Here is a 26,819-nt window from a genome sequence, read left to right as displayed (position 1 = left end):
ATGAATGAAATAAAGGCAAATTTAGACGGTTTTAAACACTAGGCAAACATTCATGTTTTCACTCCCTCATTCTAATAGAAATTACACCTTCAACTCACCCTTAACCAGAACTATGCGGAGCATTAACTACAAATGTAGTAACATTGACCTTTGTAATTTAAATCCAAAGAATTTAAAGAGAAAACTACCTTTGTTTGTGCATTGACTTAAATAATTTGTTCTTGTGTATAATGATAATGTCTATTTCCACTGTTTAAGAGATATGTGACTGTTCAATCTATTATTCTTAACTACTGTGTTTATTTTTTCTATTGTTGGTTTTTACAGCAAGTTTATACGATTATTCCTGTATTTTTAAGAGCTTAAAAATATTTCAATCTTATGATAATTGTACATTTTTGTAATTGGGTAATTTTCCCGTCAATAAACTATTATTATTATTATTATGAAAAATAATTACTAGGATGACGTGAAACGTCCTCATCACTATTTCAAATACCAATACGTTTTCACCCGTAGGAAAAATAGAAGAGTTTTAACTAGTTAATATCTACCTCCCAAGAAAAACAAACATAATTATTCACTATAAATATTTAAATACGAGTAAAAAATTTCTACTAGCCCTAACCGTCTTTACAACATTGAATAAAACACTGACAAATGCAAATGCCAAAACTGTCTGCGGAGGCGGACAGGATAAATATTATTTACCGACATGATGAAATGTTTATTTTTACGTCGACATTTTGATCCGGTCAATGAGTCAAGAACCACCCTGCTAACCGTATGCGAAATTTTTCCGAAAAGCTCCGACGTCATTAGGGGAAATGCCGAAAATTTCACATTTCGAAATTCCCGAATATGCTTCGTGACCCCTGCAAATCATCCCCCTTTAAAAGGGCATGGATCTGAACTTCAGGAATTCCTAAGCAAAATAAAGTGCTCTTCATTGAAAAGGTACACATTCTTGAAATTCTTTTCCATGAAACGTAATGTATCGCGGATCAAATTAAAATCACTTTGTTCCTTGGAAGCAGTCATGAATCAATTAAAAGTTAGATAAAGTTGCATGAATTTCAAGTTTCGTCACATTTATAACATAACAGGACAACTATCGTACGTTGAAGTAGAGGAAAATTTTATGGAGATAAAAGCATACAGTCCCGCATGACTGCGCATTTTCAAATTCCGATTAATCTCTGACACGCCTTGTAATTGGAATTAGGTAATTGATGCAAAAATCACGACATTGGATTAATATTTTCAAAGCATCGGTTGGGTTGTTAATTAAAAAAAAGAATTTGTGACTTTTTTGCGGATGAAGGCAGGGGGGTGACTGCGGAGGGGGGTGACTGCGAAGGGGGGTGACTGCGGAGGGGGGGGTGACTGCGGAGCATAGCGTCATGTCTGCAGGACGTCATCGATGCAGGAGTCGCTACGTAACAAATGATTTTATTCAGAGCGCTACTCCTGCCAGTCATTTCAGACGGACTATCTCTGGCATTAAAACAGTTTATTGGTGTGGACCAATCAATAAGATAAGAGGATACATGTATTATTGCGACGAAAGAGTAAAGGTTAAACATTACACGAAATAACTAATATTCGAACCATTCACGTTACACTACTGGGCTAAGGCTCATTGGCAACCATGAAACCAGCGGGGTAGCCAGGAATTTCGTTCGTGGGGGTGCAAAACCAGGGGGGAGAAATTTTTGAAAAACAGGGTACACATTAAAGGTTTTCAACTAATTTTAACACTTTCCATAATCGAAAAAAAACTTAATTTTTCAGATAAATCTTTTGTAAATCCATTATTTTTCAATAGGCTTTCTCTCATTATCAAATGCGGTGAGTCCCGTGGTGCCGACTCAACGGAGGCTGCCCCAGTTACATCGGTGGACGAAGGGAGTCTCTCCACATCGGCAGCCTACTGACTTGACTGTATATCCTGGCTTCAAATATAATGGACGTACTGGCATACGTGCCAATTATCATGCTCATTACAATACCATCTCTTGTAAAAGAGTCCTGGTCCAGAGGAAGAGGTGGCCGGACTGTGGCCTCATCTGGGCCACGGTAGAAGAAATAAATCATGTAGAAAAGTAATTGTGTTTTTATATTTCGGGGGGTTGGAGGTCCGGGCCCCCTCACTACTTCAGCGCATGAAACGAATGCAGCTAGAATGTTACATCTCCTAAGAAAATTTAAGTTGAAAAGGTTAAATTCAAAGTTGATGATAGTAATAGTGTTTCAAAATATCACATTTATTATAAGTTATCCCACACTATTCGAGCTTTTCCAAGCAGAATCAGAGATAACAGATTTCCAGGTCATATTATCGCGGTTTAAGATGTTATTCCATGCAGTGATTAATGTTTCTCCGATAAAAGCATAAAATTATGCGAACGAAAAAGATAAAAATATATATCATGATATATGAGATCGTATATACGTGCTTAACGTAGAAAGCCGTCGAATGACAACATTTCGGCGAAGGCATCGCACTCCCAGGCGGGCCAGCGGGTGTACACTGTTTTATCAACTGTGTTAAATACATATCGCAAAGCAATACATTTCGCTGAAAGAATAGGACTAATGCCGAATGTAGTGACGGACTTCGCAGCTTCGAGCATTGGCGCGAGGTGGCGCAACTTGGGTGACACGCGCTCAGAGAATCAATGGTCACCACTGAAAAATATGTTTATGCGGCATGTAAGATGTGTCATTGGTTACCACAGAAAATCAGTTGAAATATATCAGCGCCTTCTTATCGCCATTCATGTCCGAAAAACTATATTGCAATTATATTTAAGAGAATAAGTTTTTACATTAATTGGCATGAAATTAGGGGGTGTGCCGAAAGAAATTCGAAAAATGAGGATCACCTGAGTATAAACTCCTGGTGATTTATATAGGATAAAAAATGAAAAATCACATAAATGCTGATTACTAAGGAATCCATGGCCCATAAAGCAGTGGCTATTGCTTCATTTGGAAGAAAATTCATTTACGCACATTCTGACATAACTTGCAAGTCATTTGAAGCAATAATAAACAAACAGGACTTGTTTAAACAATAAAAATGTCATTATTTAACAATTTATTACTAAAAAATGCCACCTTTTATTTTCTTTAAAATTTCTCAGTGGGTAGTTTATCTGTTCTGCTAACAATTGAAAAAATAAAAAAGGTAGTATTTTTATACCTTTTGTTTTAAGGCATGTCAAAGTTAGGCAGGTTTTCGACTCATTTACACCAATATTGCATACCTTCCAGGGAAAAAAGATGATGTTTCACTCTACTGAGCATGCATTATGGATAAAAAGTTCATAACTGAATGATTGGTAACATCCATTGACTGAAAGCAAGTTCGATCTTGTTTACTTCCATGGCATCCAATGTGTGCAAAAACACCCACTGCTACTGATTAGAAACTGTGAATGAGTCACAATTTGCACACAGTATTTTTCAATAGCACTCCACATAAGTCTTCTACTTTAGGCCATGTGGAACAATTTGATGGACCATGTGGATGCATTAGCGACATATTGTCATTCTCTTCTAAACATACTGCAGTGATTTTAGAAATCCACCAGGTTTTTTAGAAACTCACAATGAAGTCATTCATGGTGAGATCTTGAGTACTGTATGTCTTTATATCTGAATTTTGTTAGTGTCACTTGGGTGAAAGGAGTGGTAACAACAGTTTCATGTACAGGTTTTATTATATATTGAATATTGTTTAAACAAGTTCTATTTGTTTATTATTGCCTTAAATGACATGCAAGTTACGTCAGAATGTGCATAAATGAATTTTCTTCCAAATGAAACAAAAACCACTGCTTTATGGGCAATGGTTCCATAGCAATCAGCATTTATGTGATTTCCCATTTTTTTTTCTCTTGAGGCCTGACGTGGCAATGTTCAAAGGATGGTAACTTAATAACAGTTCAGTTCTGAGCTGAGATAAAGTCATCATTATTCATCATGGATACTGCTTCCCAGGGGCGCAGCTAGGAATTAAGGCTAGGGGGGGTTTCAGGTGCAACTAATACTGGGGTGTCTGGGGATACAGCATACCTACCAGGGTAAGCGGGAGGTGCAAGGGCCCTCCACCGAAAAAAATTTAAGATAAATGGTTAAAAATGGTGAGTTTTACGGCCTTCTGAGGGATATTTTTATTAACCCTTGCACTATTCAATGCGTAATATTATCTAAATAAATAAAATAGATTAAACTTAAAACATTTTCTGAGCTCTGGGGGGGGGGTTTTATCCCCCAAAATACCCCCCTCGCTGCACCACTGCTGCTTACACATATATAACTTTCATAGAAATCAGTGATAGCCACCTGACATGATTTTGTACTATCTGCCTGATTTGAGATGAAATCCCCCCTTTTCAATTTTCAACAATACGTGGTGAAAGAACAATAATTTACCATAGGAATCCAAAATTTCTATCAATATTTGGTATTTTGTGTAAGCAAGAAGATAATTTATACTGACATCATCGCACCCTGATAGAAATATTCATCGCTCATGAGGAGCAATCGATTCAAATCACCCAAGGTGCACCACACAGGTCAGGCTTTCCACCTTTCCTTTACGTGCTTCTGCTACCCACCCCTTCCTCTTGAGATCACTGAGTGGTCATCTCTTCCGGTTCCCGCACCTCGGCACACTCGAAGTCCATATTGTTCTCAAAATAGTCAATTATGTCGCAGATTGTGCAGCTGCAATTTAATGTAATCATATACCGATAAAAATGCATTTCATTGTTGGGAAACATTTTTACTGTGCACAGTGCATTTTTATGCACAGTGGCATGAAACTTATCACGAGGAAATGCGAAATCCACCTCACCACAGCTGAAGCATTTGCAGGTGAAACACAAGTCAACATGCAATCAGAAAGTGGCAAAATCGGAGGAATCGCGTGTGAGGAAAATTTTAAAATTGTCTAATACAGTGGAACCTCGTTAAAGCGAGTACGGGCTATAGCGACACCCCCGAAACTTGAATAATTACTTGCTTTTATAGCAGGCAATTAAAAATGCAGTAGAATCTGAAGATCCAACATCTGAAATAAAGTATCTGATCTGAATCCAGAACCGTAAAAAATCATGGATCCGTCCATCCCTAGCATTTACGTATCAAAATTCTTTATGCAAACCTGCCCCTACAAAAAAATAATTTAACAGTAACCTTCTGATAAACTAATGACACAGAATTAAAGATACCTACAGATCAATCAGATAGAAAGGAAAAGCTGGTATCCATGCAATAATTAAAACACAATTTTCAGAGGTAAATTTAATATGTCTCATGGTTGAGTTCCACACCTATCGGACGAGATGATTTGACCAAATCTTTGTTTCAGTCCTACACCATTCCTCAGATCACATGACATTGGAGTCGATGAGAATCAGATATAAAACAATGATTATGGATAGATTATGATTAAATTTCCTACAGTGAAGACACACACAGTCAGTGTGATCAAATGCTTCAATATCACCTTTAACTTAAAGAAGCTTATACATTAAATTCTCTTCACACTGGAGTATGGGTATAAGGGCTGGAAGGCTTCCGTGGCTTTATCACCTGAAAAAAAAAGAATACTTTCAGTCAATTCTTGTAAAACTCAGCATTATAGGATGGAAAAATATACATTCATATATAATCTGAGAGTCAAAGAAAATAATAAACATGAACATTGAAATGACAACCTAAGTTTCAAGGAATCAATTGAGTAATATTTTTCAATTGATGACACATACTTATAAATGTTTGATATTATAATCTATACTAGTAATGGCTGAAAGATGTGGGGGCAATCCCAGATCATTGGGTACAACGTAAAGTTACTTCATGCATTAAGGCTCGATGAATAATTGTGACAATGAGGCAAATATCATTATGCCCAATAATATTGGAGTTTCTCACCTAGGACAAAACTTAACACAAATTGCCACCAATCTGCTTCAAATTGCTAAATGACCATCTAAAGTCACAGATTATATTATATGTATAGTTAAATAATCACAAAAAATGAACTGCACATTTGTATACTGTCATAACGATGATTTCTTAAATATTCCTACCATGTTACATCTGCAAATAATAGCATTCAATTGGACTCTCTAACGCTAAAACTTTGGAAATCGTTGAAAAATTCCTACCATCTACATATCTCCCCAAATAGTATGCCTGCAATGGGTGGTGAATTGAACAGGATAAAACTTACAAGGATATAGTTCCATACCAGTATTGGAATACAATCTATTTCAGGTTAACGGTGGAATAAACAATTCAAAACTATACAGTTCATATTATCACCACTGGTAATGCCTCTGTTTTTATCCCCAAAGGAACCAAAAATATGGTGAGTTTTAAGTAGCTTACAGTCGCTAAGTCATCAACAGCAATTTATTTCATTGGAACACATTCAACGAATGTGATAATCAGGTAAAAACCGCAAAACAATGCCAATCAAAATTATGTCAATATGGACACACAGTGCTGACGATGAAACTTTACTTGCAGTACTGTCTCACAGGAAGGGGTCAACAGCTGCATGTATCTTTTGGGTGATAAAAAAAATGAAATGCTGAGAAAAATTCTGCAAGAAGTGGAACTTCTTAGCAACCATTCAGATCAAAACTGCTTCTGACAATAAGAAAGAAATATGCATTTTGAGCATTTTCAACACTAAATACTATTTCATTTTATTAGGAGTACAATTCAAATATTATAAGATGGTTAAATAAATATATTGAGGGTTCGTTCAAAATTATGTAATTTAGTATGAAGTTGCATTTAGTAAGAAGTAATTGAAAGTTTTACCCATTCACACACTATTTTTGAAATCAGAACTCTGCCGAAAAAAGACTGCCATAATAGTTTATGCAGTACAACACAGCACCAGATCCAGGTTACAACACTGGTCAAGTAAAATCAAAAAATGATTTAACATCGGTGTGCCCTTAATTTGCACTTGCAGGTGACTCCTTAAAGTTAAGTCTCTCACCAGTGCACAGTTATAACCCACAGTAATGAAATTTAATAGTTTTTTTTTAAATAAACTGTCGTTATTACGGTGTTCATCAGTTTGTATAGGATAGTAATAATTTAAATATTGATTTTATCAATAGAAGAATGCGGCATGATGCAATCGAGGATTGATATCTTCCCAAATACAGTAAATCCTCAAAATACCAACAAGATGCATTCCGAGACCTTGTTTGTTGTTGATACGTTGATAAACCTGTGCAAGGCATCAAAACCTGTGTGGTTATCCTGCAGAACGAAACACTGCATTATAATTCTGCATTGACTCGTGATGGTTACGAACTGATCTATACCCTTTTTCCGAACTGACGGCAGCTAACCTTGAGCGTGCTCGAAACCCACCCACTCATCTAGCCAATCACAAAAGAGCGACAGGAGAAATTGTGTAGGAGCCCGCAGTCTCTCTCCGAACTCCGTGCAGTGCAGATCGCTCTCCAGCTAGCATTGTTGCCAAATCAAATCGCTCAGCGTTCGTTCGAGAATCCTCAGCCGCCCCCGAAAATACCATTATTCCCAAGGCTGGCAACGCCGGTCGGCCGAATGTAGGGGAACGGAGCAGAAAAGGGAAGGGGATGGAGGGGAAGGGAGAGGTGGAAGGGGCAGCACTTCTGATTGGCTACTATTTTCCACCCAGCCGCCATCAGTTCGGAAAAATGGATAGCTGCATGTGCGACGTGGATGGAGGCGAATAAAACGTGCTGTCCCCGGGAAGAAAGAACGGGCGAAACACTGAAAAGTTCCTGATTTCACAATGTATTTTATTGACACTGTTCCAACTGTGCCCAAAGTGCAAATTCCTCTACGCTACACCGTGTCGCAACAGACAACTATAAAGGTGCCAAATTTGAAATTTCCAGGGCTCACTTGAATTTTTCCTATGTTAGTATCCCTGAAAGTTTGTAAAGTGAATGTTCGTAAGAAGAGAACTTACTGTACATAAAATTTACGAGTGGTAATGAGTGGATCACTATGATTCCACATGAATGAAGCTAATTATACAACATTGCACGCATACTGAAGTATCTCCTCACAAATATTACAAAAGAGGATACTCAAGTTGGTCTCTGAATATGTTGTCACCCACCGTACACATAACTGAGTTTACAAAAGTCAACACTTGTGCCGGTGACAGACAAATTGATCTGAGTTTCACAGGGAAATAAGGTAAAATTAGGGATATTAACTGAAATTTATACACATGATGATGTGATCCATCAAATTCATTACTTTTCAATGCTATTCCTCGTAATTACAGACATTATGATGTAAAATATTGGAAAAAGGTAGACGCATTGCACTATTTGCCACACCGCATGCACTTTTGAAAACATTAAAATGCAAGCAAAGCAGCAACAGAAATCAGCCTTCCATGGGATGGAATTGGGCATCCTCTATGCAGTCCCCTTCCATCTCCTACTGAGGAAAGATCCATAATTGCCGCTCATGGGCACAGTGCACAAGGAGAACATAAACGAAGCACAATGATTACAACATAGCAGTGTATACCCACTTAACTGCTGTTCCTTTTCGTGGAACTTCGTAATAAAATTCATTTTGTAACCACTGGGACAGGGACTGAGGATTATAATTTCGAAATAACGAAAATTTTGTAGTGACATGCCTTTAACTATTGATTGGATTGGCCTTTTCTTCAGGACCTTGATTTGCTTCATAATAATTATTTGCTTCGTAACAAGGTTGTTCGTATTAACGAGAGTCTACTGTATATCGCTATTAAATACTGGATGCAAACATAATTGCTTTCCATGAATAATAATCCAAATTTATGAATGTTACAATTCCTTGCTTCTACTCAATCAGCTTCATTCCCCATTTTTAATTCAATTTAACTCAGGAGCTTATGACTGACGTTTTTCCATTAAAAAAATAAATAATCTACAGCAAGTCTTTCGCCAAAAATTTACCCATAATAGTATGTGAAACTCAAGAGCTAATGGGTAGGGGTAATAACCAAGTTCACCGTTAAATGACATCACATTTTGCGATAAAATAACCCCACCTTTTGCATGTTTCCACTAATGGTAAAAATTAGCCTTCTATACAGGTGTAGAATTATTGGCTTTGAAAGGGAAAAAAGATTTAAACATGAAGATATTTATAGTGACAAATCAGAATATTTTCTGCATTTTATTAATTATAACAGTGATAAGTTCCAGCATCGTAAATTGTTTTTCTGAGACAGTTCAGGTTAGAATTGCAGCGAGATCTCAGTTTAGCATTAGAAATTGATTTTATGCTTTGCAATCTGCCCTAAACCTAAGATGTAGGATGGAGTGATAAAAAAAGGGCATTCATTTGGTTGTTCAAAAATCTATTGGCATGCACCTATTTCTCTAGCACCACAAAATATCATTCTTAGGGGCACAAAAATGACTTCTTAAGTTTATGCGTGCTTTCCTCTTCCACCTTTTACCCTAAAAATTATTAAAAAGTTTACTTGCACAAAAACTATTTTGAAAATTGCTCATTCTCAGAAAATGAAGCCATTAGATCAAAGGCTTGTAAAATAATTCCAATAACTCAATCCACTACAAGGACTAGCACAACTTTTACTCCAATGAATTTGCTCAAGGTTATGCTATAATGCAGCATCACAGTTAATCCTTTGTGTACAGTAAAATTGATGTGAGATGTATCATACACTACACGTGACATAAACACTTACCACTATCATCTTCATCCCCATCTTCATTTTCAGAATCAAAGGTGTTATCAGGGATGTCATACAAACGGATCATGGGCTGCAATTATAAAAAGACCACATAGAAATTAATAATAGCTTCTAATACGGCATTAAGGAATCTAAAATACTTTTTAAAAAGTTATGACTCTAGCATGAACATCCCTAAATATCCAAATAAATCAAAAAATACTAAACAAAAGCCTATTACAGCCTTTTCACCAAACTGAAAAATACATGCTCGGGAAAAAATGAACGAAAAATTTTAATTGAAAATGAGGAAATTAACAAAAATTGGAAGTGAATGAAAAATTGAAACAACAGTGATGTTTTTCTGATCCAAAAATGTCAACTTAATATTGAGTGACATCATAAGAATCATAGTCTACTATCAGGATTACTTTCTCATCCTATTTTGTAATATGTACATACCTCCCACACAACTCCTGAGTAAGGTCATGCCAGATAATTATCCCAACTTCCACAAAACAATTCCTTTTCTCACAGAATTTATACCCATTGAATTCTCAGCGCTACACCCAACACATTTCTATATTAGGAACATAGCACTTTTTATCGTTATCATATGGCATCTACAGACACTATTTCACCACACATTCACCAACCAAACCAAAGTCGATTACATTTATTAAAAGGATAAGACTAAAAAAATATACACCTGGAGAGGTGAATTACAATTCATAACAAAGATTCAAAATTCAGAATATAGAATAATTAAGTAAGCAAGCCCTCAATCACAACAACACTATCAATAAAAACTAAAAGAACATGGCAAATATCAGAGCTCTCCTTCACTCACACAGGAAAAAATATACTAGTCACCAAAAATTGTTTAGCCATGTTTCGCCAAGTACTTTTAAGTACAAAAATTCCCCGTGACGAGATGGAGTAATTCATTCCATGGCAGTGATGTTTGTTTAGGGCAGCAACGCCCACACACAAGATGGCAAAACTCAGAACTCCTTTAACTTTAACTCCCAACTTGAAAGGAACTGCCCTTCACCACCACTCAGAAATCCAAATATGTATAAGTAAAACCCAGTTACCATACACGCAAGAAGGAGAACCTGTGTAGGGATCTGAGTTGAGATTGGCATTTTTTTATTTCCTAATGATGATAACGTTACTTTTAGAAAATAATATGCGCCAAACTTCAGAACTAATCTTCACTTCTCTTACCTTGTTAGGATCTTTCATGATAAGATATTTTCCATCTTTTTGCTTCATGCAAATATCTACAATGCACCGAAGAATTCCCCAAGCATTGTCCATATTAAGATTAATTTGGGTAGCAAATTCATGAGGCTTGTACTGCTGTGTTCCAAGAATAACATGCTTAGATGAATCCCGAACATGAGCTCGTGAGACATACCTGGAATGATGAACAAAAATGGAATGGAAAAAATGATTTATATTGAAAATGGTACACCATGAGAACTAATTACATCATTAAAGCGACTCTCTCAGACGAAAAGTGGGTGTGCCTGTCATAAATACATGGATTTCCATGGGAGGTCACTCTCAATTGCATCCCTTCTGAGTGTTAATAATATCCTGATTTAGGGTAGAATAAATTTATTTTACGTAAGACTAAGAAAAGGTTTGTTTTTGCATTTATACTAATGAAGCATGTGAACAATATTTTATTTAATTTGAGTATTTCAGAAAAAAACATCAATATCAGTTATGTTCAAGCCAGCAAGATGGGTAGTACAGTAATTTCTAGACATACTAACAAGATGCATTCTGATACCTTGTTTGTACATTGAATTTGTTCGTAGGTTGAAAAACCTTAGCAAGGCATCAGAAAGCTTAGCTATCCTGCCAAATGTAACACTGTATTACAATTCTGTATAAACTCATTATGTGACAAACTGATCTTGTTGCGTGTGTGACACAGCAGGAGCCAATAAAATTTCGCTGCCAGTGGGAAGGAAAATCATGCAAAAAGCTGAACAATTCCAGAGTTCATAACAGTTTATATGATACTTCTTTTAGACAGCGCACAATAAGCAAGTTTATATATGCCACACTGCATTGTGTCAGCCCAGCTCAAAGGTGCTAAATTTGAAATTTCTAGCATGCTTCCATTTTTTGAATTTTTGTAAGTATAGGGCATACTATACTGTAGTATGCAGTAACTTTTTTATATCTCTTTATCAGCTGTATTTATTTCTAACCCCAGACATCAGAAAATGAAATAGTAACGTATTGTATTTGACTTAATCATGGTATACTGGTAATTAGAATACTTCTCACGTGCCTGATATTTTTTCTTTGGATCTAAAGCATCCTTCATGCGAGATTCTACTGCACAAGTTCCAACAAGCTTTCTTTTTAATACACAGTAAAAACAATGTACAGTAAAACCTCACCTTAACGAACTCCCGCTAAACGAAGAACTCCGTTCAACGAACAAATGCTATTGGTCCGGCCAATTGCCTATGTAAACACATTAGTGAAAAACCCCGATGAACGAACTCCTCTTTTACGAAAACTCCCGATCAACGAAATGAAATTTCGGCGCGATCGAGTGAAATTCACCTCCCAATAACCAATTTTTCCGGTTAAATTTTTATTTTCATATGAATAATTTAATATTCGTAGCGTTGGAGGGCAAATCAGAGACTTCCACTGAATAAGCCAATCAGAATCGTCATTATTAACCGTAACCATAGCCTTCCGTCGTGTGTTTCCGCCGACCCCAACTCGCGGCTCGCGGCGAATTGCGAAAAATGTTAATGCTGACTTTCGTAAATAACTCAATGTCCCAATATTTACACACTCAAAGATATGATATCTAGAGCTATGTACTTCGAACGCATTCTTTTGACGGTTGTTTAAGATACTTTACAGAACGCGTAAATTCCGAGAAGCATTTTTTTTCACTGGCCGCCATCTTGGATAACTTCTTTAAAATTTAACTAAATTACGGAAGATACAATGTGCGCGCTAGAAGATGAAAGCCAAAATTTGCATCTCTTAATTATCTTTAATATATGACTCAGTAGTTACTCTTGTTTCATTCACATGGTTTATTTCAACATCATCTAAAAAATAGGAGAAACTTTTGCATTTGCCGTAATCTTGAATAAAAAATATTCGCACTTAAGACACGAAAGCCAACATTTCCCATTGATCTAGACGTTACTTGAATTGAGTGCTTTATACTAAAGGTCAGTCTCTGTCTGTCAGCGATTGTAGCGATGTCCTAACGTGATGTGAAGCGGTGTTGATTTTCTCCTGAGAAAAAGGTTTGCGACGCCCGTCAATTGTTGCATGAAGAAGACGACATAGTCTAAACATGCCATGTTTAGACTGGGCCAATGGTGATGCCTCACCCCTGTGGTAGCAGCAAAAATCCATGAATGACAGCGGGATTAATTCAGCGGTGGTTGGCGGGAGTTGATGCACTCATGGGGAAAGTAGATTTCTTCCTCGATCGCTGCACGGGCCCAAACATAGGACTAACAATAAAAAATGTGCGTGTTATTTTCTTCCCCCCAACTGCAATAGCTAAGTTGCGACCTCTCGACCGAGGGGTCATTTCTGCGGCAAAGCGGCATTACCGTCGGATTTTAGTGGAGTTTTTGGTTTGTCGAATGGATGTAAGGGATCGGCGAAATTGAAGAGGACCATTTTGCAGGTAATGCAAGGGCTTTGCAAAGCTTGGAAGCGTTTCGCACCTGTCACCATATTTAGTTATTTTGCAAAAACCGGGTTTGCAGTCAACAGCATCATTATCGTGACTTATTTTACTTCAAGAACTCCTGCATGAGGCCTTCCAAGCTGTTTTCTTATCGGGAGTTGTCAATCCGGTTTGCAGTCAACTGCGACCACGCGATGGAGAGTGATGACGAAAGCCGTGAATCCTGGCAGGGTCTCTCAAAAGTCATGAATATTGAAGGGTCGTTTGATGAGTTCACTAGAATAGACTCAAATTTCGTAATCCGCGAAGCCAGCGAACTGAGGGTTGCAGAATATAATTTCTCGAAAACTCATTTTTCAAAATCATGACGTATTTTACTTCGAGAACTCCTGCATAGGGCCTTTCAAGATGTTTTCTTATCGGCAGTTGTCTATCCGGAATGCGATGGAAATGATGCTAGTACAATGAATTATTTACGAAGCCCGCGACCGCAAATATTGCTATGGAGTATTCTGGATTCGACTACTATAAAGAAATGCTGCCACCCACTGAGCTTTAATGGGTCGACGAAAGTCGCACTCGCGCCGTTATGGTAGAGCGATCTTAATTTCATGATGAAGCTATAATTGGCGCTGTTACTTTAACTTTATATTAGTAATGGTCAAATCTATCGAATTCTTCATTTTTCAGTGTAAACTTCGCGAATACATGTACTCTATTTCAAATATTGAGAATAAAGGGATGGCCTCGCACTCACCGCTACGTTGCATACATTTTTGAAAACCGATCGAACTGAGGCTTCCTAAATGTGGTCTATTGCCCGCGATTTGCATTGCAGCTGAAGAAATAAGCACTGTTTTGAAGTATGCGAAGGTAGAATGAAGATAACGCATGCAGACTTGCTTCAATATCCGAGCCCCTAGAATGAAGCAACGTGCGCATCACCTCCGGGGAACGAACTCCCGATCAACGAAACGGCAAAATTTCGGTCCCTTGAGTTTCGTTTAAGAGAGGTTTTACTGTATAAGCAAATTATAAAATGAAATAAAAACCTAACTGAAAAAATCATAGCCTCTATGATACTAATCTATCAGGATTAAACAAATAATTAACAACTTGAATTCTTTCAATTAAAAATATCTACATAATACAAGATATGAAATCAGATGAACACTTACACCACGCACAGCTAATCAACAGTGGAAAAAATATTACCAATTCATGAGGAAAGATGGATGAATAAAGAAATGAAGTACTTCAATGAAAAATAAGTTTCACATATATCTCACCCAAATTTAATCTGGTCAGAGCCAGCAAGAATAGCTTGCACAGTCCACTTGGCAAGCTTGCAAGCATTGTTACGGAGCTCATTGGCTAGGACAGCACCTCGTTGTGTGTCCAACTTCTGCCTCCACTCAACTCCACCAGAGAGCTAAAGAGAAGTTTGCAATAATTACTTCACAAAGATATACTTAAAAATTCCTTTGAATGGCCAACCTCTTAGGCCTAGTAAACTACAGGAAATCTTTGTTTGCCATATCAATTCTTACAGCATACACCATTAATAAATTATTCCTGCATTTTAAAGTTGAAATCTAAGTTATACAAAACATTAAACCTCAGCAATAAAGGATGATCAAGGCTCAAATGATCAAACCAACCAATTATCTAGAGGTCCTATAAATGAAGAAAGTTTGGTTCAATGACCATGAATTTGAAGCTACTGCGGATAGGATGCAAAGTTTTGATTGAAAGGAATTGTCTCTCAAATGCAGATATGTATCACTCCAATCTGTGCAAGCATAAAAAATTTTGAGGAAACAAAACACTGGTTGGATGGTTATGAAAGCAGCAATTTGTTTTCACACATGAAAATACATTAATCGATAGAATTAAGAATAAGAACAACATACCTTGGAATCCCACTCGTTAAGAGCTTTAATTGTGATGTATTGTAGTTCTCCATTAACATTCTGGAGCACAGCATCATGCTCACATCTTGCAATGAGGACCACTCCATTATCTAGATCCCACTTTCTGTATCGATAAGCAACTGAAGCAACCTCACCTTCCTCATCCTCTGAGATGAAAGGATTAGGCTCATCCATCTTCAATCTTGGTTCACCCTAGGATAAAGCAAAAGATGTGGTTATACCAATGCCTCTCCTCCAACTGCAATCTACATCAAAGCCATTCATCACAATACAATTGAGTTGGAAACTGCACAAAGTTCAGGGACTCAAATTCTCAGGCATTAATTCTCTGAGATGGCTGAAGTAAACCATTACAACTAGTATTAGAAGAATAGCTTGCTGGAATGATACCAATTATTGATACATTATAAAAAATTGGGAAAACAGTTATTAAGAATTTTATTAACTTCTCTTCATAGTTGACATAAGAACAGCCCACTCCATAATGATATCTTCCTATTCAAATTTAATACCTGCCTCTTGATACTTTGAAGTAATACTAAACAGAGTTATGGAGAAAGGAATGCCAAAATTTTTTAGTACCAAGTTAAGTAACTAATGACCTGTTAAGCTCTCATGAAGTAGCTCAAAGAGTCCTTTATTACCCCATTCCTGTTACAACTATTTTTAAGAGGGCTTCAATTCGTAGAAAATATATTAATTGCAAAAAAGTGGCTTCTAGTATTTCCAATACATAGCCTGTACATTAATACACATGTCAGTCCAATGTTTCAACCCAAACATTTCCTAAAGGTTTCTCAATATATGACTTTCAGAGGTCTTGATCTTTGATAAATGATCAAGCATTTACAGCTGACTATTGCATTTGAATCCAGTTGGCCTCAACATGAAAATCCTCCTCCCTTGTATGGTCAAAATTACATGAAGATTAAACTTAATTGCGATAATTACCATTTTCAGAACTTGCTGAGAGAAGTTGTGGTTGATGAATGTTGCTTCCAAAGCAAGACTTCGAGGTGAATTAAGACTGTTGCTTTCATCCTGAGGGGGTTCTACAGAGGTTTCATTCACAGTCAGCAAATCTAGAGCCAAAAGAAAAATATATATATTCAAGTCAGATGAGTTGGTACAAATATTTAAGCAGAAATATAGATTTCAGGAGAAATAGCAAAACATAGATAACAAATTGAAGGAATGATACAGATAGAATGTGTAAATTTATTATACGCACTAGTAATTGCCATCAATACTGTCTAAAATAAGTAAAAATTAAATCGAAGATCAATTTGGTATCTCAAGCACAATTTGCAAAATACCTCAAAATAAGCCCACGTAAGAGGAAATGACAAGTTCAAATAATGGAGAACATAAAATGTTTTCTTATAGCCTTCCTAGCCCCAAACATCAGACAAAAAATCAATATCATTCATCAATACTCTAAAAACGATCTTCATTGCTTCTCGATGAGAACAGAAAGGATGAAGTGGGGACCACAGAAAATGGGAGTAAGAATATTTAATAATTTGCCCTATGAATTTTTAAAAAATACTAGGTACCAGGCTCCTCAGGGGAGTTTTTGCAAAATAAAATGTACGACTTCGTCACTGAATTTCTGAGAGATGAATCTTCTGAGTCTTGAAGAGTTTATTTTTCTGTGCATAGTTTTTATCGCCTATTATGTATTTGATATTGATAATATAATTTAGAGATAAATATTGATAGTGTCATTTATTGATGCAAAAAATGTAATGGAAAATGTAGCTACTTGAACTGAATTGATTACTCCTGAGTAAATATTTTTAATAATCTTACTAGGTATGTGTACCTACATTTTCTTATTTGACATGCCATATTTCGGTTTTATACATATATATGAAATTCAAATGGGAAATTTATTCTTCTGAGGTGAATCAAACACGAGTGATTGAAACACAGCTTCTGACATGCCATTTTAGATGTTGCAACTACCATTGAGTTCCAATTCTTATGGAGGAGGAAACCTTGATAATTAGGTAAGTGATAACATTGTACCCATTTCCATTAAGTAGATGCAACTGGGACACAGTGCATTATTTCTCTTTCCTCCACGAAGAGAAAGTACATCATTTCCCAAAGCAGCAGTTACTAAACCTAATTGGCTACGGAACGCTGGGAAGCAAACGTTTCTTGCAGATCTCTGCCCATTTCAATATTACAGGAGTTTGAGTTTCAAAGCTTACATCTTTTTACAAATAGCAATGATATAATAAAATTCAATAAAAAGTTATACAGGAGACTCTCCTCAATACGAACAACCTAAAATTACAAAGTATTCGTTTTTTACAAAGCAAACCGTTGGTCCTGACGAAAAGGCTAATCCAATCTATAGTAAAAGAAACGTTACTAAGAAATTTTTGCTATAACGAATCTTCCCAATCAGATTTTGATAAATCAGGACATTTTTCATCCCTTCATGAAGAGATTAAAAATGGTGTAAAATTTCTCTTATCTCCATTAATTTATTTTTCACGATCATCCGAAGTTTGGTTGAAAATACGATATCCAACAATTGAATTCTCAAAGGTACTAATATTTGTAGTACAACTGTTCTTTAAGTTTCAACAAATATTCATGGCACGAAGCAAGCAATAAATATAAAAGTAAGAACTCAAGAACATTGTGTACATATCTAAGTTTGCTCTTACAAAATAAAAGAAAATTTGATTTTAGATTTGCAGAACACATCAAAATACAACCACATCATCACAATAAGTATGTGAACGCAAGTTAATTTCACCAATTGGTATTTATATCACCAATGTGATTTGCAGTAGCATTTAGTAAGTACTTTCCTCCTAAGCTTGGCAATTTCTCTCCGTCCAGGTACCATTCGAACAAGATACAGGTATAACTACCTGGTTATGTTTTAAATAGTGGTGTTTTCTTGGGTAGTACGCTCAATTACTTGCCGTGAAGCAACCCTAAAGTCTTTTTCTAGTAACCTCTGAAGATGTGTAAACCTCATAATTTATAAGTCAGTTTATTTTTCTCAGCCACAGACCTTATTATATTCATCCCACATCTCTCTTTCTGCGACCCTGATTCATCCAAATGCATTTCTCAATTTTCATTATACGATGATGAATAATAAGATGCAGCTATTTGTCAAAAGTGTCTGACTATGCAGTACTGCAGCCAATGAGAAGCCCCAATTATTCCCAACCCCGAGCTCCTCACCTAGTGTTGTCCTTGGAGTGCCACGCTATGCACAAAGTTTGTGACTGGGCATTTTTTGCAATTGCATGTGATATCATTGCAATGGCAGTTATATTATACAGTAAAACCCCTCTTTTACACTTTTGACGGGGACGAGGAAAAAAAGTGTAAATTGCGGGAAAGTGTAAAATCGAGGTTAGGCACAATTTAATTAAAAATAACCCCTTTAAATATAGTTAAATGTTCTATTTTTCATATGAATCATGTTCTAAATGAATAGTAAGTATAAAACCTTAAATTATGATAACAAAAAATTCTTCATTAGTACTGATCTCTCAGTGAGGTAGATCATATTTTCTGATTTAATAGATAAGTCTTTTAAATGTTCTTCATCAGCTTTTTTAAACAATTTGCGATTTCTCCATCATCAACTTCTTTCCATGATTGTGCTACATAGTGTAGTGCATCTAAAACTGATACTTTGAAGCTCTTAGGGTCCCTCCCACTGTCTATAAGATTAATTGCTTTTCTCACTAGAATCCTGCGGTAGTTGGATTTGAATACATGGATTATCTCTAAATCTAATGGCTGTAATTAGCTGGTACAATTTGGTGGGAAGAACACCAGTTTTACATTCCTCAAATTCATATTTTTTGGGTGGGCTGGGCATTGGTCTAAAAATAATATAATTTTTCGGTTTTGTCCACCCATATTGGCATCTAGAGCCTGCATTAGTCCCTGAAATAAATGTAACGTCACCCAAGCTTAGGTATTAGCGGCATAGGTTGTGGGATACGTCTTGATATTTTTAAAACATCTGGCATTTTTGGATTTTCCAATAACAAATGGCCTTAACTTTTCACTACCATTAGCATTAGCACCTAACAATACTGTTAAACCAGCTTTGCTATGCTTTCCACTAGGGCAAGATTCACCTCTAAAGTCTTACAGGGAAGTGTATTGAAAAAAAGGCCCATCTCATCTAAATTGAAAATGTCTTTTGGAGCATACCCTTCTATATGCTCACTTAAACAATGTTCCTTCCACTGTGCCACTGTTAGGGGATCAACACTATTGGACTCATCACAAATTGTTTTATATACAACATTATGCCTAGTCTTAAACCCGCTTAACCATCCATTTGAAGCCTTGAAGTCTTCAATTCCCAGCCTCATTGCCACATGTTGCGCTTTTTCCTTTAGAATAACTCCACTGATGAGTATGTTCGAGGACCTAGTGTACTGAAACCATTCTTTTAAAATTTCTGCTAGTCTATCATATTTCGAGTACTTAACATATTTTCGCCTCTTTGCACTGGGTCCGCATTCCACTGCACTGGTTTCTATCTTTTTGCGAGTTTTAACAACAGTGTTTAACGTGGACACTGGAATCCCAAGCTCTTTGGCAAGGGAAACGCGTGAGCCTACATGTGAGTCAACTCTTCCCAAAATTTTAATTTTATCTTCTATTGAAAAAGTTTTCCTCTCTCATTTCTGGGCCATTCCGTATTTGATTCGCGTTTATTGACGCTGTCACGAAAAGAGTAGGGAAAAAGAGATTACGAATAAAACAACTTTAAAATTGATCAAAGAACTTGGTAATAATGTACGCGAAGGAGAACACCCAGTGCGTGGATCATCACGAGAACGACCAAGAATATAAACATAGCGTTTATAATCGTAACTACGATGCTTACAAGTGAAGTGGAAAACCTGCAATATTTACCACCAACAAATGGAATGAAATTTAAACGTCGCAAACAACCTATCTCCAGGAAATCCCGCGATCATAAATACTCTAATAGTAATATAAACTCTATGCCCGCGATAGTGGTCAAAAACAGATGAAGAAGGAATTATTGTCGTATTTCAAAGAAGCCGTATTAATGATAGTGGCGCTGGCGACAGGTATGCCAAAAAGGCAAGGAGGTTGCAAATACAACTTCCTTTCCTATATTTACAACCTTGCAAAAAGGTTATCCCAGGCTCCGATCTCTAAACTCTTTCTTCTTGATTACGGTGCGCTATCTGCCATGTTCCCTTTGGCGGCCTGGCGTAAATAGCGGGTCATTTGAAATTTCGTCAGCGTAAATGCGGGGAAGACTTAACATTGTAGAGATACTTAAATCATCGGGACTTGACGAAAATGTCGCAAATTGCGCGAAAACGTATATTGCGGGGGCGTAAAAGCGAGGTTCTACTGTATTTGAAATGGAAAGAAAACAAATGGTTAAACATATTACAAGGTGTGTACAAGGTGAGGCAGCCACTATTCACCTTGATGCCGTTGAAACTTGGAAAAATGAATTTGCCAAATTTGCTTGAAGGTTATAACCATGATGGCATTTACAATGCCGACGAGAGTGGTTTATTTTTCAGCTTATTATCATATCGAACATACACATTTAAAAGATAAAAAAATGCCATGGTAGAAAATCAAACCAAGAGAGGCTGATAGTTCTGTTGTTTAGCAACAAGAGCTGGACTGACAAACTAATGTCACTTGCGATTGGAAAATCTAAACACAAGGTGTTTCAAGAACGTTCGAACCTTTCCCTGTCAATACACAGCTAACCCGTCAGCGTGGATGACGACCTCCATTTTGGAAACCTTTTCGCATGGATTTGATGCCAAACTGGGAGGAAAAAATTGAAAGATTGTACTTTTTGTCAATCATGTTCCAACCATCAATATAAGTTACCTAAGGAATATTCGGATGGAATTCTTTCCAGCAAATACAACTAGTCACCTTCAGTCCCTTGATCAAGGCGTTATTCGGTGTTTCAAGCAAAACTATAGAAGATTACTTGTGCTAAAGAGGTTGGCAAACCTTCAATCAGCTGAGAGGATGATGGATGTTGTGCATACCGAGCACTTTTCAAATATGCATACGATTGCATAGGATTCCATATGCAAATAAAACATCACCAGTTGCTTTTAAACAGCTGAATTAACTCATATAGAGTCTGAAGTAGCTGTTCTCACAACAGAAGAAACAGAACTGACTCCTTTTCCCCTCAAAGAGTGGTATCAGATTGCTGGATAGATGAATTTCTATAAGTACTGCGAGTGTGATGATAATCTTCTAGTATGCAAGACCATGTTGATAGATGAAATTAACGAACATGAGTTGAAAGAAAACAAAGATAGAAGTGATAAAGATGACGCTGAGCAAGGAAATGAGTCTCATCCATTCCCCACTTTATCTAAAGCAGTTGAGGCTATGGAGTACGTGCGTCATTACTTGACAAGTGCTGTGGAAGCACACAATGCATTGGATCTTCACACGAAGTTTAATGCAAAAATACTTGATTTCGGCACAAGAAATTGAAATCAGACTTGATTGGACAAATTTTTAAGAGAATTTAAACTGTAAAATATAAAAATCTGTTATTAATAACCTTTAAATTTTTTTTTTGATCGTCATATCAATATCGACATAACAGTTGCTATGGTTTCATTCCAAGAAAGAATGTTTACGGCTGTAGCCAGGATTTAAGGTAAATAAAATGTTGCCCATATTTTACAATGTTTTACAGCAATCGATTGACAAACTCAGGGTTATCATTATACATATTCTACGAGAAAGCTGTGAATTAGATTAACTTGTCCTCTTTATACATATATACCAAATCATAAGGAAATGACACAGTTTTCATGTAACTGTCCAAGGGAAATCTATGAAACATTGTGATTTTCGTTCACATGGTATTATTTTGACAATGTAGTGCTCATTTCCTCAATTTTAAATGTTAAGAGAGTTCAGGAAGGCAATCCCATAAGACCTTCCAAAAGTAATTGTAATTATGATGACTTTTCCACAGATTGCAATTATGTACCACAATTGCTATTATTTACTTCCTGGTTACCATGTTTCTCTGGGTAATAACTTCATTTTTTGTGGTCTCTTAAGAAAAGTACTAAACAAGTTCTACTCCATACGATGAAAATTTGATTTAAAAAAGTTGGCAAAATGCAGAGAAAATTTTGAGGAGAAATCTTACATTAAATTGCTTGAGTAATAGTGGTTAAATAGCAGAACATGTAAGATCTCAACCATATTTCTATCCCTTAAAAGCTCTTTCATACTTCAATTAACACTATTTCTGTAATCCACCATCACTAATAACGATTTCAACTTTACATTTTAAATCTGATAACTGAGGGTTCACACATTCCTTGTCTTTACTGAAAACATGATCATCAGACCTGAATCATGGTACTCCACCATTGATAATAGGGTAGTTTCCTTCATCAAAGAAAACGAAAGGCATTGATTGCGATTCGTTACCCACCATTAGTGTATTCATAATACACAAATTATTTGGTTTTTGAAATACCGGTTTAGACGAATGGCAAGGGTCAAATTTTATCCTCATTTGAAAAAGGCCAGATTGGCGCCCATGCGATTCCACTCCACGTGACGTCACAGGGACCTAGTTTCTACACGAGAGGATAGGAGTTATACATCGTCTGAGGTTACCAATGCATGCATGAGGCACAGAGCTCAGGGAAACATGTCTTAATAATCACCTACTAAAACTGGCTAAGGTCGGAAAGTTTACTTCGTTTGATAAGGTATTAATAAACCTTTTTTAAGCCAAGCGCTACCATTCAGCAAGGTACTCAGCTACCCGCTGGCAGCCTGCGACGTATCAGTGCTAAGCCTCGCCTCAAGGTCACCTCACCGGGCGGGAGGGGTAACCAGAAATACGACGTACGGAGATATTTCCCGGCATTCATACTTGAGCGTCGCGTTTTCGCGCGCTTGAAAATTTTCACTTTTCATTTAATCGCGAAAAATAGATATTGTCATTTAAAAATCTAAAAGCGTGAAATACGTACTCCAGGAGTAATAACCTTTCGATTAAGGCAATAAAAAAATAATAGGAAACCACCCTATTTAGCTCACCTACAATTTCAACAATGTTTAGCAGTGACAACGTTGAAAAAAAAACCTATAAGAAGGAAATTTTTGCAAAATAACATTTAATGTTAAGCAAGAGCATATTGCCCTTTTATGATTTAACCACCAAGGACTTGATGTGAAAAACCTATTCATGATGGCCATAATTCAACATCACATAGGCCAGATCCCTAACTGCACTTACCAAACTCAGTGTTGTCACGCTTGTCAAAGAACAGCTTATCTCCAATTTTTTCAATTACAATATCCCAGGAGTAATTGGACCGAGTGGAACACATGATGGTCGCTAATATAGCATCTGTGGCGTACACATTACCCTCAGTTTTGGAGAGCTGGAGAGAGAAACCAAGATATATTACAAACAATAAGCATTTAACTCCTAACATGCAGGACTCCTTGAATGATTCGTACCTTACGGATAATGGGATCATCAGTAGTAGTGACAGTGTGGAAAATGCGGTCAATGCGCTGCAGCGGCTTCTCACTCTTCACATTCACACGATCATAGGTTTTATCGTAATACTCCAATGACCCACACAATGTCCTGAAAATCAGAAAAGGTACAAAACTAATAGTGCAATTTTTTACCTCCAAGGTTGTAAACAGTTACGCTAGAAAGAGGCACTTGGTCAACTGTCAACCAATAAATGACACTGCAGGGGGCAACAGAAGCTAATATCCCAAGCAAGGACGAGAAAAGTGTTAGAATGAAACATTTTTCTCTCACAGAGCTTCACTCAATAGTAGAGTGAACAGGTTTATACATGTATCAATAACACCCAAACAGCTTTAAAAGATTAGCTACATCCTCAAAAACAAAAACGTACATATGCCAATAAAAATATGAAGAGAAAATATGAACTAAGCAAGTGTTAAATTACCAGAAATACGAAAAGTGTTCATTGCTCTCATTATAGTTTCATCAAATCCTAAAAGAAAGTATCTACTTCAACCATTTAAGCACTTACACATCAACAGCTTCCTTCACATTTGGCAAAGACAGCTTTGCAAGACGGGGAAAGTCCATCTCTTCAATGGTAGACCAATCAGAACGCACAGTAACCGAAGCATCCCTGTTCTTGATGGGGGGCTGGTTCCGCATATTCCTCATACCTTGATGCCTAACCCACTTCCTTTGACTGCGTAAGCGATCCCTATGCAGAAATGATAATGAATTAGACTCCACTAAAAGAGCATTTAGCCTCATGGATCACCAGATTTTGAATAAATGTATGCAATACAAATATATAGTTATATTTAAGCTAATAGTAAATAAAGAGGCCTATGTAATATGAGAAGCATTGAAATTCTACGTTACAGGATTTTTAAAAGCTTGAAGGCACTTATCAAGTATGGCTCTTTTGAAAAATGAATGAAGAATCACATTTTTTCAGAATAAAAGCTGATATATAAAATTAACAAAGAACTAGTAGGTGAAATATTTAACACTGTTAATAACAGCTAAAACGAAGATTTAAAGATTTATTAAGTAAAATTCTGGTGATTCATTTTCCATAAAAACCACAAAGTTAGCCTTTAAGATAGTGAAATACAATGAGCAAAATAAGACAAGGGATCCATTTGTTTCTGCAATGATTGAAAATGAGCTGCTTTTCAATCATGCATTGCTGAGCTCTTCCAATTGAAGAGAGCATTGGATAAAACTATCTCACCACTTGCAGCAGTGGGTAAATAATCTTAGTTAAGAGATGAAAACTCATATCCTCACTTATCCCTTGTCTTCATGCCTCTTGCTAATACTTGCAGCTGAGAATTGAGATGTCGAGGTAACTGCCGTCCTCTCATTGCTCGTTGCATCTGACGGAAGCGGCCACGCTGATATGGAGGCTTCTGAACTCGAGTAGTGTCAACCAAATGGAAGGTACTCTCATCTTCATCGTGATAGTATGCATACTGAGTCCCTGATCCAAACTGGGATGCATATTTATCTAAAAATATATTAGTGAGGAGAAATCGAATTTTTAAGAGCATTAGTACACAACCTTTAAAAATTAATAACTACACACACAAACGATGGCTTTAGAGGAATCAATTACTCACAAAACGAACATTTGCCAACAACAGTGAGGCTAAAATAACCATGCATACAGCGAAATAACAACTATCCGAGCATTTTTAGGTAATAATGACGGCCACCCGAAGAAAATTCCGGGAAAAAACATTTCTTTGCATACAAAATAATGATTCTGAGACAATAGATTAATCTTTGTTACGTGATGATGCATTTAAGTCATTTTAAATACAGGGAGATAAAGAAAAATGTAAACATTTCGCAGGTAGAATCACTCAAACCATGAAATGATAAGGAATCGATGATACATACGAAGTTTCAACGAAATAGGGTTCCGAATATTTTTTCCATATTCACAGAAACATTGGAATAGTATGTTCCAATGAGAGTTCCACAAATCGTTCGGGAACGAGCAGTAACAAATTACTACCGCAGTTGCACAATCAATTTGGTCAATTTTAATACATCAGTAATAGGCAACCCGCAACACAAACACTCAAATATTGAATAACACTTACTAGCATATTTCTTGTCCTGAAAGGCGGCTCCGGTCCAATCAGATATCTAAAAATTACAAGAAACATATGTTTGCAAGTAGTAATTGATTATTATGTTCCTAATATTACTTAACCACTCCGAAAAAACTCAAAACATAATTTAAGCCAAAAATTCCTTTTAATTAACTACTGTATACCTTTCCTAGCCGATCTCCTTTGGAAAACGGCTGATACGGCATGTCCTTAAATTGGTCGGGCACGTCACAAGGGCCCCAACCATTAACATTATCTTGAATTACAGGGGCCTTGAAGTGAGCTATTTCCTCCACCGGCACGGCTGGCTCTTCAGTCATTTTGGAAATTTAACAAAAACACCACAACAGGAAAAGATAAATCACAAAAAGTCTTCACTATTCATGCACGAAATTGACGGTACGAGTACCGATCGGCAGATCAATCTCGTAGAGTCCGACCGGAAGTAGAATTTCGATATATATCGATATACTGAATATTCGATAGTTGCTCGATATTCTCGATTCCATAGAACTTTCGATCGGTTCGGTTATTGGCGCAAACTTTGATTTGGATGAATTATCAGGAGAACACATAAATTCATTAAAATTAAGCTTTTTGATTTCAGTTATATGATTTAACTGTGGTTTGATGTTTTAAAGTTAAGGGGCGCTTTTAAAATTTATTTTTGAAATTTTTTGGATGGACTATCATAATTCCCCTTGCTAGCAAAGGGTCTCTCAAATTGGCACACGGCTACACTTTAAATGAAATACAA

At 36.6% G+C, this 26,819-nt stretch overlaps 1 protein-coding gene across 2 annotated transcripts; it reads right to left on the bottom strand.

Annotated features, from left to right (window-relative positions):
* Positions 1-5,301: 5,301 nt before the first annotated feature.
* On the bottom strand, positions 5,302-26,590 carry LOC124160792 (eukaryotic translation initiation factor 3 subunit D). Of its 2 annotated transcripts, none has more exons than XM_046536842.1 (12): positions 26,227-26,590; positions 26,051-26,096; positions 25,266-25,449; positions 24,469-24,654; positions 23,912-24,044; positions 23,685-23,832; positions 16,331-16,461; positions 15,359-15,571; positions 14,735-14,877; positions 10,976-11,168; positions 9,761-9,836; positions 5,302-5,607 (listed from the first exon to the last, which is right to left on the bottom strand). In XM_046536842.1, exons 1-12 carry the CDS (start codon positions 26,380-26,382, stop codon positions 5,546-5,548), a joined length of 1,671 nt encoding a protein of 556 aa, XP_046392798.1. In that variant the 5' UTR covers positions 26,383-26,590; the 3' UTR covers positions 5,302-5,545. The 2 variants fall into 2 exon arrangements, with proteins under 2 accessions (XP_046392798.1, XP_046392789.1); XM_046536833.1 differs by having other exon boundaries at positions 25,230-25,449; positions 26,227-26,583.
* Between the last annotated feature and the right edge of the window lie 229 nt (positions 26,591-26,819).

Source organism: Ischnura elegans, chromosome 1 (assembly GCF_921293095.1).
Source record: "Ischnura elegans chromosome 1, ioIscEleg1.1, whole genome shotgun sequence".
Lineage (NCBI taxonomy): Eukaryota > Metazoa > Arthropoda > Insecta > Odonata > Coenagrionidae > Ischnura > Ischnura elegans.
Note: the sequence above shows the minus strand (reverse complement) of the source record. Positions and strands in the feature narration are given on the sequence as shown.